The 10,481-nt window shown below is 65.8% G+C and overlaps 2 protein-coding genes across 2 annotated transcripts; one reads left to right on the top strand and one right to left on the bottom strand.

The window, feature by feature from the left end:
• Positions 1 to 564: 564 nt before the first annotated feature.
• On the bottom strand, positions 565 to 7,715 carry CHLRE_02g105350v5 (uncharacterized protein). Its single transcript, XM_001699927.2, has 13 exons — positions 7,480 to 7,715; positions 6,887 to 6,977; positions 6,232 to 6,287; positions 5,794 to 5,910; positions 5,312 to 5,398; positions 4,839 to 4,961; positions 4,460 to 4,600; positions 4,036 to 4,155; positions 3,572 to 3,730; positions 3,173 to 3,259; positions 2,658 to 2,791; positions 2,311 to 2,521; positions 565 to 1,950 (listed from the first exon to the last, which is right to left on the bottom strand). Exons 1-13 carry the CDS (start codon positions 7,525 to 7,527, stop codon positions 1,060 to 1,062), a joined length of 2,265 nt encoding a protein of 754 aa, XP_001699979.2. The 5' UTR covers positions 7,528 to 7,715; the 3' UTR covers positions 565 to 1,059.
• Positions 7,716 to 7,847: 132 nt separating this feature from the next.
• CHLRE_02g105300v5 (uncharacterized protein) lies at positions 7,848 to 10,479 on the top strand. Its single transcript, XM_043059794.1, has 4 exons — positions 7,848 to 8,339; positions 8,881 to 9,093; positions 9,408 to 9,490; positions 9,819 to 10,479. The coding sequence occupies exons 1-4, from the start codon at positions 8,094 to 8,096 to the stop codon at positions 9,850 to 9,852; spliced, it is 576 nt and encodes a 191-aa protein (XP_042927428.1). The 5' UTR covers positions 7,848 to 8,093; the 3' UTR covers positions 9,853 to 10,479.
• The last annotated feature ends 2 nt before the right edge of the window (positions 10,480 to 10,481 follow it).

Genomic DNA, 10,481 nt, shown 5'->3' with positions numbered 1-10,481 from the left:
CGGTGCATAATACGCTGGGCCAGGAAATCCGGGGGGGAAGCCGACGCAAACACGGCACGCGTGCCCGCACCATGCCCGAATCGGTGTGAATCTGGATTTGCGCGGTCATAGTCTTCTAGCGGAATTTCCTTCAACTTATTATGCTCATATTGTTGTAAGAGAACACAGCTGCAGTGCGGAGAGCAGCCATGGTTCGCAAACTTCGACGGACATCCTTTCCAGCACCCCTCGCGCCCCTCGCCCAGCCACGGCGCTGCCACGGCCCACCCCGCTGGTTTCCCCAGCACAACGTATTTTCCAACGTACTAGCCGACGAGGGCAGCGTACAGTACGTAGTACAGTACGTAGTACATAGTACGCGTACTACGAACTAGGCAACCCTGGTGGCCCTCGCTGCGGACCTGCCCGCGCGGGACGAGGCAGCATGCGCGTCCGCCCAGGAGCAGGCCGCGTTCGCGTTCGGGCTGCCGGGCGCTGGGCAGCTGCTGCCTGGTGTGGAGAAGCTGTTGCCGTCTATGTCCTCGCAGCCGGCTTGGCTGGCCGCCCCGGCCAAACACGCGAGTGCACCCCCCATTATTACAGCGTAACCATCCGCAACGCACCATCATTGTTGTTCCGCCTCCAGCGCCGCCCACTGTGATAGACGGGCCCAGGGCTGTGATAGACGGGCCCAGGGACCCTTGGAGGGTCTCTCCCCTGCTGCATCGCACGTCCGCACCTGCCGTCACATCCCCAGAGGTACCATATAAATCCCCACGAGCAATAGCACGGCGATTGAGATAGCCTCACCCGCACACATACACCCATCGCATTCTCACACACACACGCACGTCGCTACACTCGATTCCCTGCGTAGCGTTATTCGTTTGGGCCCATCCACGTTTTTGCAGCTGCGCGGTGCATCCCGGGGCAGCGCGCCATCTGCGACCTTCTGCAGCAGCTGCTGCTGCTGCTGCTGCCGGTCTTGCTGCTCCTGCACGCCATCTCCCACTTGCAGCCCTTGATGCAGCAGCCGCACGCTCACGTGCACCCACGCAGTGCCGCACTGAGGTAGTGTCATCACTCGCCATGCGCCCGTTTTGACGACACGGGCATCATGGGCAGCCGCTCGTATGGCGCGTCATCGCCAGACGAGTTGCCGCCGCCGCCTGCACCGTTACCGCCGCGGCCGCCGCGCCCCGACCGGTCGCCACCCTTCAGCTTCGCCCACATGCTCCCGCCCGACACGCTCCCGCTCCCACCGCCGCCTCCTAACCCCCCTCCACTGCCGCCTAGCCCCACCAGGCCGCCGGCGCTGCCGCGCCGCCCCGCCACCTCCAGCCCACCACCACCGCCGGCGCCTGGCCCTGCACCGCCGCTGAGGCCGCCACTGCCGCCGCCCGACTGCAGGCGGCTGTTGTGGCTGTGGTGAGTCACCGCCACCAGCGGCACCTCCACGCCGCCGCCGCTCGGCCCCGCAACGTCCTCATACTCCGCACAGTAGCTCTCGGCGCCACTGCCGCCCGGCCCCCCGCCGCCGCCACTGCCTAGGGGGCCGACGACGCCGCCGGCCCCGCCCTCCGCAAGCGCGCTGTGCCCCATCGCCGTGAGCCCCTGGTAAGCGGGGCCGTAGTCGCTAGCGCCGGAGCCCCGGCGGCCGCGCAGTGTGAAGTCCGCGCTACCGCCCGAGCCCGTGCGCTTGTGACCGGGGTACAGCGCTGACGTCAGCAGGCCGCTCAGGCCAGAGGCGGAGCCGGCCACGCCGCCGCCCGCAGCCATAGCGCCGCCGGCGCCGCCGCTCGCGGCCGAGCCGAGCGTTGCCGCGGTGGGCGCCAGCGGCGGCAGCGTGCCTGCGAAGCGGCCGCCGGCGCTGCTGGCGTGTGGCAGGGCCCCGCTGGGCAGGTGGTGCGAGGGCGAGGTGTCGAACTGGTGCATCATGAGGTGCTGCTGCGGCGCCACCAGCATCTCACGCTGGAAGAAAGGGACAAGACAGGGACAAGAACGAGGGGAGACAGTGCCGCGCTGAGAGAGGGACAAGAACGAGGGGAGACAGTGCCGCGCTGAGAGAGGGACAAGAACCAGGAAGAGAAGTAGTCTGTAAGTGTGGCGATGCAGGGCGGCCGGGGGCGCAGGCGCAGGCAACGGGTCAAGGGTCCGGCAGCCAAGGGGAGCCCGGCTGTGTGGCTGTAGCACGGCAGGTGTATGTGTATGCGTGCGTGTGCGGCGACGGCAGTGCCCACGATGCGCCACCCTTGGCTCCTACACACTGCGGGTCCGCGCCCCTTGGCCCCTTGCACCCCACACCTCCTGCGCCCCTCCGCCCGGCCTCACCTCGTTGCTGTGGTCGCCGGGGCTGCTGCCGGCACTGCCCAGGCCGCCCATGTACCGCCCGCCGCCGCCGCCGCCGCCACTGCTGCCGGCGCTGGTGCCCTGCGCTCCGCTGCCGGGCCCGCCGCTGCTGCCCGCCGTGCCCGCCGCCGGCCCCAGCAGCGCACACTTAGCCGCCGCCTCGTCCTCCTCGTCCATCAGCCCCCGCCCCGACCTGTGGCGCCACGAAAAAAGAAACAGCTGAAGCGCGATGGCGTGCTAGCAGCAAGCTGCAAGCCGCATGGCGGCAAGCCATGTGGCGGCACATGCTACCACACCTGCGCCCCCGCACCCGCCCACGGCGCGCCCACCTGCCGTTGCCGCCGCTGGCCGCGCTGAACAGCTTCTTTGTGTTCTTGGCGATGCCCTGCGCCGCCTTCTTGACGGCGCGCTGCGGCGCCTTGACCACCGCTGAGGTGGCGCTGCTCACGTGGTCCTCCACCACCTGTGCACACACGTGTGTGGTGGCGGGGCAGCCGTCCATGACAGTCAGAGTGCAGAGGGGAGAAAGTGGCAGCTTGGAGGGGCGGGCGCGCAACGCATACGGCAATACACGCGGTGGTGTGGCTAGGTGCGGGAATCCGCTCGGCAGGTCCGCTGGGTGCCGGTCGCACCCGAGCGGCAGTACCGTCCAGCGCACGTGTTGAATGAGACGGCAGTACACGGCCACGGGGCATGCTCTCCTGCCGTACGGCTTACCCGCGCCCTCCCCATTCACTTCCGCCACGCCACAGCCTGCCCCTTTTGGCTCCTCCTGGCTCCTCCCCTGACCTCCCCTCCCCTCCCTCCCCTCCCCTCCCCTCCCCCTGCTGGCCCCCTGCCTCACCGCTCCCACGTCGTCCACCACATCCCTCAGGTCAAAGATGTAGCGCACGTTGGAGAAGAAGCCCTTGGAGTGACCCGCCATGTAGTCCTGGGGGGTTGCGGGCGGGTGGGTGCGCGGGTTGGGATAGGAGCTAGCGGCGTGGGGCCCCACATGTGTCAGGACAGCACGAGCTCCCCTGCGCCCCGCCACATCTCTGACTCAACCCCATTCCGTGTCAAACGGCACGCATCCACGCCCTCCATCCCAGCCACCGCCTGGCCCCACCCAGCACCTGGCACTCATGCCCAGTCACCTCCCTAGCACCCCCTCCCCTCCCCTCCCCTCCCCGCCACCCAACCCTTCCCATCCCCAGCCCCCCTCCCCCAGCCCCCCCCCACCACCACCCGCACCCCCTCTCACCCGTGGCGGGAAAGCGTAGGCGTGCGCCAGTGCCGCCAGGAACATCTCAATGCAGATGAGGAAGTCCTGGATGCCGGTGGCCACGTTCACCTTGTCGTACGTGGTCCAGCTCTCCTTGCGCAGCACGCCCGCGTACACCAGGATGGCAATGGCGATGGACTGTGCGGGGCGCGGCGAGGTGCGAGGCGTGGTGCGAGGCGGCGTGGGTCAGCGGGGGTTAGCGTGGGTTAGCGGGGCAGGCATGGTTGGTTAGCTGGTGGCGGGGAGGGTTGGAGCACACGGACGGAAGGGGAGCCCCCGGCTCCTATGGGTTCTTCGTCTGGGCTGGCGTGGGATGTGACGCGATCCATCCCCTCATCCACAACGCAAGCCTGCCTCCTCCTGCCCCGCTGCTTCCTGCTGCCTCCCGCTGCCCCGCCTCCTGCTGCCCCCCCCTCCCCGCCTCCCCCTGCTGCCTGGCTCACCTGCCAGAACGTGACGAACACCACGGCCTTGATGCACAGGAACTTGGACAGCGGCCGGATGGGCGCCAGCTCCTGGTGCATGGCCGTGTACAGCATCACCAGACAGTACAGCGCCCACAGCTGGGGGGCGGCAGCAGCAGGGGGCAGGAGGATTGCAGAGGGGGGAGGGCAGCAGGGGTTGTGGAGTTTAGTAGGCGTAGGTGAGGGAGTATGCACCAGCCCCAGGTAAACAGGGGGGCTGGGTGGCAGGCTGGCAGGTAAGTGCGGAGGCGGGGGGAGGCGGGGGTGCACAGGCGTTGAACCGTGAGGGGCTGCGTTCGAACGGCCTCTGTCCTTCCTGCTTTGTGGGCATGGCGAAACTAACTCTCCCCGTACCCCCACCCACCCCCCACCCCCCACCTACCCCCACCCCCCAGACACACACCTGCGAGAAGTTGGTGACTGCCGCCAGGTACACGTAGCTCTTACGGAAGTTGATCTGGCCCTCGCCGTACTCGTCGAATATGTCGGTGATGAAGGCCAGGCCCGTGCAGATGGGGCGCAGGATGACGTAGTTCAGCACGCCCTGGTGGTGAGGGGTGGGCGGGGGTGGGCGGCAAATGAGCGGGAAAAAAGTTGGGGCATTGTCAGCAGCGCACACGATGGTTGCAGCCGAGGCGTGCCACTAACGCCCGGGTGAACGTGCCTGCGTGCCCCTCCCAACACGCACCCGTCGCAGGCGCTTCCACAGACGCTCCCGTGCCCTGCTGCCTCCCCTCCGCTGCCCTGCTGCCCCCCCCCTGCCACCCCCCCTTCGCCCGCACCTTCTTGCACTCCCACAGGAACTGCGTGCCCATGTCCCAGGGCCGCAGCAGCCAGCGCACGCCCCACAGGTGCTGCATCTGCGGCCGCTTGGCCAAATGCTCGTTCACGTCGCCCAGTGTGTCCTGTAGGCAGCAGCGGGGCGGCGGGCGCGGGGTGGGTGGGAGGGGTGCGAACCCTCCGAACCCCAGCGCACGGCACACACGTGCTACACCGTTCACGCTATAGGCCCGCCGCCCCCTGGCCCTGCCCCCTGCCCCTCTCGCCCCCGCCCCTTCTTCGGTACCGGAGCTCAGCGCGATGGGTCCCATGGGTCCCATGCATTCTTGGAGCACGCGCCCATCGCTTCCGAGCTTCCGAGCTTCCGCCCTTCATACTTTATGATGCAATCACTCTGTCTCGCATAGTCGCATGCACGGCCAACCCCTCTGGCCCCCCCTTCCTTGGACGGCTGCCCCCGCGCCTCCGCTCACACCTGCAGGTAGGCCATGAGATAGGCGAAGAAGGAGTAGATGACGAACGCCTCGTAGCACTCGCGAATGGGGTCAAGGTACTCGCGAGCCTGCGAGCAGGGGGCGGGCGGGGATGAGTACAGGGCTCGGTAAGGGCGGCGGCGTGGGTGGGCGGGTGGGGTCTCTGGACAGGGGGAAGCACACGACGTGCCCTTTGGTCCCAGGGTGCGTTCCCAAGCCCGATGGCCTTGCGGCAGTGCCTTCCAGCCCCTCCTCCCCCCGGTCCAAGGCTCGCACGCCACACGCTGACCTGGCCGCCAAAGCCCCTGCCTTCCGCCTGCCTAGCACAACACGTGGCACAGCCGGCGCCACTGCCACGTGCCACCGTGCAAGCAACGGTGCCCCCGCCTGCCCCCGCCCCCGCCTCACCAACCCCATTCTTTCGCCCCTTGCTGCGTCCATGCACAGCTCCCCTCGGGCCCCGCGACTTCGGCGCCCGCCTCACCCTGCGGAACCTCAGCGCGAACCACGCGTCCACGGCGTAGATGGGCACCATGAGCAAGATGCGGATCACGTGCTTCTGCAGCCGCGGCTGAGTGTAGTACTCGGTGTGCATAGCGATCTGGGGAAGGAGGCGGTGGGACGTGGGGGGAGGCACGTCGCGCTTACATGCGTGAGGTCTCAAATTGTCATGTGTGTCGTGGACCGACCCGGGGAAGAGGGACCCGCAGAGGTGAGCATGTCAGCTCCGTGTTGTGGAGGCAAAGGACGAGCGGTGCGAGCTGCTGCGCCCCGCCTCTGGCCCCCACCATCCGCTCCGCCCCTCGACTCCTCGACTCCTTGACCCCGCGTCCTGGCCACCCGCTCGTGCCGTGTGCTCCGATTGTTCCCCACGCCCGGCCCCAAGCCTAGCCGCCAGGCCGCGCCCGGCCGCGGGCCGCACCTCATAGATCGAAATGGGCATGGACAGGATGACAAAGATGCCGCCTATGAACCAGGCTGCGGGGCAGAGCACACAGAGAGGAGAGGGGCAGGGCGGGCGGCACGTCGCGTCAGCACTGGAGGGTCAGGGGCACTCCGGAGAGGTGGGGATACACACCATCACACGCAGGCACCCGTGCACAGCCACGGGCGGCAACCATGGCGGCAGCGGGCACGCGGCGTGCCACAGTGGTTAGGGTGGTGCAAGGCGTCCGGTCGCTGGCATGTGTGCAGGGGTGCACGCGGTGCATACGGCAGGTCCTGCACGCGCCAAGCCCGCCGCTTCCGGTACGTGCCTGCGCCGCCCAGTACTAAGCGGCCCACCCGAGGTTGGGCCAGCGCGCCGATAAGAGGACCCTGACTGGTGGGGTCTTCCTGACCACAATAACGCATTGCCGCGCCAGCCCTGACTCTTTTCCGCCTTGCCCAAACTCAGTATTTCCTGACTCCGCATCCGCCGCGGTGTCGCCATGCATAACTCGTGCCGAGTCATCCAGTGACCCTGCGGTAAGCTCACAACCCCTTCACCCTGCCTGAGCCCCAGCCTTAGCACCGGCCCCGGCCCCGCCGCCAGCCCCACGCCCCCACCCAGCACCGACGCGCCGCCGCCCGCGCACCTTGGTAGTGCACGTCGTAGTGCTGCTTTTGAAACTCCCAGATGGTCAGCGGCAGGGCGATGAACGTGAGCAGGCACAGGCACCACCATAGCTGCAAGAGAGACGCAACGATAGGGAGGTGTCAGAGAAACGGGCAAAGTCAGGACGTGTGGCCAGCTGACCCGCAGCGGATGCCAAGGCTGGCTGGAGGGTGGCGCTGGCGGCATTCGCATACGCCAGGTGCCAACTTTTACTGGTAATCTCCGTGTCGTTGGCTTAGAGGATACATCGCGTATGGTACTAGCATGTGGTGGCAGCTGTGAAGCTCAGAGGCATGGTGGTGGGCGTGGGGTGTGCAGACAGCTGGCGGGCAATGGACTGCCGGTCTGGCGGTCGCGTCGGAGAGTCAGAGCCAGCGCGACACCCCGGTGCACGCCCCAGAAGCTGTGCGCAGTTGCCGCCTTGCGATAGGACATGTCGGTCGGCTATGGAAAGCAGCGGCGACACGAACAGTATCGGGATGCTCGCGGGGGCCATCGCTGACCTAGCCGTCCACACGCAGCCGACAACCATTCCCGCAAGTATTTACATCTAACCGGCTTCATAGAACGCACCAGGCGGAACCATCGCCGCATAGGCCAGTGCGCGCAGTGGCATTTCATTTTAAGGCGAGCTCCCTCTCCTCTTCAGCTTCCACGCTCTACGGAAGACCGCCCGGTCTTTTATCTAGCTGCTACATACGCCAGGGAAGCCATTTGGAAGGTCGATGGGTTGAAAGGTTGGCGAAACCCGCAGGGGGTGCTGCGCGCGAAACAATCGTCCGTTCTCGGTTGCAGAGGACAGTTTGGTGCTTGTACCTAATATGCTATATGGTATGCACTGTTTGACTTCATTACTCCAGCCCCATTGGGTGCTCCTCCCCTACTGCGATGCGCTGCGCTGCCCGTCCCCGAGGCCAGTTCTTGCCAACGTTGATAATTAACCTAGCACTTACAACCTTAAGAAACATGTCACCGACCTGCGGCAGCGACTGAAGACATATACTGTACTCACTATCCCAACTTACCTTCCGGCTTACTATTGCCCCATTTCACACGAAGCTGAGATTATTATGCAGAAAATAGCAGAAACACTGTGCCCGAGTGCTCCGTGACCGGGCTTCGAAGCTGCATTTCGGTCAGCATTTCGGTGCCCGGCGCCCGTTGAAGCTGAACGCTACTTCGTCAAAATGATGTCAGCTAGAGGCGTTGCGTTTTCTACAAATACAGGCGCGCCATCCTCATTAGCGCCCGGGCAGGCCATATTTAACGACAAAGGACGTCTTCCAGCGGGTTTGGCCGCCTATCGGGGGTCCATAGATGAGCTAGACGACCTTATAGCCACAGAGGACAGTAAGCATGCTGAGGCAGCGGACTTGCACAATGAGACACCACTCCACATAGCTGCACAGTATGGGCAATTCGACGTGGTGAAGGTTAGTGTGGGGAGACGAGGGAGGGAGGGAGCGAGGGAGGGAGGGAGGGAGGGAGCGAGCGAGCGAGGAGGGAGGGAAGGAGGGAGGGAACCGATCCATGCCCCCAATACAATGAGTATGACACCGTCGGGGTTGGTGCGGCTTTGAGCATGCTGGATTCGGACGAACGGGGCTTGCGGCAGGGTTGGGGGAACCGGCATGTGCAGCAGGGAGACGGCAGAAGGCAAGAGGAGGTGGAGGGAGGCGTGGACGCTAGGCACGCAGGGTGGGAGCCGGTGGTACCCAATACCACGACTATGATCGTGCGCCCGCATAGGCACATGACACTTTAAGATTCTTCTTACCATATACGAAGTGGGCCGGGTCTAGCAGCACCTATCCAGGAGTGCTGCGGAGTGCGGACAGGGCCCAGTATGGACCGTGGAGTTGCAGGGTGTAGAGGCCCCCAAAACACCCGAACCCGCCCCCTCGCCCCCCCCCCCCCGCGGACACACCTTCCCCATCCGCATGCCAACCTCCCCCGGGACCTGCACCCGCGCAGTTCCTTATCCGCGAGCACTCGGTCAACGTGGACCCGGTCAACTGGGAAGGCTGGACGCCCTTCTTCGGCGCCATCAGCCGCAGTCACATCGAGATTGCGGACTTCCTGCTACGCAACGGCGCCGACCTGCACCACACCACGCCCTCCGGCATGTCCGCCATGCACATAGCCGCCTGGTTCAGCCAGCGCGACTCCATTGAGTACCTGCTGCAGGTGGGGGCGGCGGGGTGGCGGGGCGGGTGGGGTTGTAAATACCAGCCCAAACTAAACCAAAACCAACGAAAACGAGGGGAGTGCAGGCAGAGGCGTTGGGGGGGGGGGTAGGGAGGGGCGGGACTGCGGGAGGCGCCATGCAAGCTTGTGGGTGCGCGGCAGGCAGAGGTGCGGCGTGTTAGGGTGATGCAGGATTGCATGTTGAGGGGTTCGTGGCGGGCCCAGAGCGGCACCCAGGTGACGATGTGCCGCGCGCGCTGACGGGCTTGCGCGGCGCACATGCGCCGGTTGCTGCCCTGGTGCTGCGCCTGCAGAAGCGGGCGCACCTGCACAAGGACAACACCTACGGCATTCCGCCCATGGGCATGGCGCGGCCCGGGCCCATCAAGCGCATGATGTGAGTGCGGCGTGCAGGGCTCATCGAGGGGCAGCCTGGGCACCCCGCGATCGGGAAGTGGTGGCCAAAAGGAATAGCACTAGCAGCAGCAGTAGCAGTAGCACTTGCAGCAGCACTTGCAGCAGCACTTGCAGCAGCACTATGCGCAGGCTGCGGAACGCGTGCCTGCAGCCTGCCTGCCGAACTGCAGCCAAGCCCCTCGAGGCCCACCTCCTGTACGGCACGGGGCTTGCCGCAATACCGTACCCGCCTGGCCTGCCCGCCCCCCCCCAGCACCCGGGCTGCGAGCCGACACGTGTGCGTGCCCCTCCGGCCCTTGCACGTACAGGTTCAATGCGCAAGAGCAGCTGGATGAGGACTGAGGCGGGCGCCGGACGGAGAAGCCCACGCCAGCGGCTCATGCAGCAGGACAATTGGCGACTTGACTGACTGGCTGGCGGGGTGGCTGCATAGCCCCGGCGGGCGCCAGTACCAGATGTGCGCAAGCAGGATGAGCGGCGACTTGTGTAGGAGGGGCATGGCACGCCGGCGCCGCAACGGCGCTTGGGCCGTGCTGGTATTGTTGTGTGATAACACTAGGAGAGACGAGGGGTCGGGTTACTCGGGTACTTCACTCAGACGACGGCAAGAGAGTACCAGGCATGACGCTCACAAGAACCGCGAGCCGATGCGCTGCACAGCGGGGTTTACTTCCAGCAGTTTGGGGTCCCTGGCGAGATCCTTTGGTGATGCTTGCGCTGGTCATGCGATTTCTGCCACAACTGACTGCTGTCCTAGTTACTGGGGAGTACAGGCGTGGAGTACAGGGTAAATGGGCGGAACGTACTTTATCAGGTGGTCGGGCGCTTGTTGGTGGGCAGCGCCCGGTGCGCTTGCATATGCATATCAGCATATGCGTGTGCGTGCGCAGCAGCTGCAACCACCCTTGATGAGCAGCTGTCATCATGCAGCCAGGTGTAACCCTGTCATGTGTGTAACCAACTGTGAAGTA

Source organism: Chlamydomonas reinhardtii, chromosome 2, assembly GCF_000002595.2.
Source record: "Chlamydomonas reinhardtii strain CC-503 cw92 mt+ chromosome 2, whole genome shotgun sequence".
Classification (NCBI taxonomy): Eukaryota; Viridiplantae; Chlorophyta; class Chlorophyceae; order Chlamydomonadales; family Chlamydomonadaceae; genus Chlamydomonas; species Chlamydomonas reinhardtii.
This window is presented reverse-complemented; position numbering and strand designations above follow the sequence as displayed.

Bases quoted from the DNA above. Each gene is read 5' to 3' on its own strand.
- CHLRE_02g105350v5 (XM_001699927.2), bottom strand. From the start codon at position 7,527: ATGAAATGCCACTGCGCGCACTGGCCTATGCGGCGATGGTTCCGCCTG. The intron at 6,288-6,886 runs GTGCGCGGGCGG...TCTGCCCCGCAG, and splicing joins CTACGACGTGCACTACCAAG to CCTGGTTCATAGGCGGCATC. The intron at 1,951-2,310 runs GTGAGGCCGGGC...CCTTTCTTCCAG, and splicing joins CCGGCGACCACAGCAACGAG to CGTGAGATGCTGGTGGCGCC.
- CHLRE_02g105300v5 (XM_043059794.1), top strand. From the start codon at position 8,094: ATGATGTCAGCTAGAGGCGTTGCGTTTTCTACAAATACAGGCGCGCCA. The intron at 8,340-8,880 runs GTTAGTGTGGGG...GCACCCGCGCAG, and splicing joins GGCAATTCGACGTGGTGAAG to TTCCTTATCCGCGAGCACTC. The intron at 9,491-9,818 runs GTGAGTGCGGCG...TTGCACGTACAG, and splicing joins GGGCCCATCAAGCGCATGAT to GTTCAATGCGCAAGAGCAGC.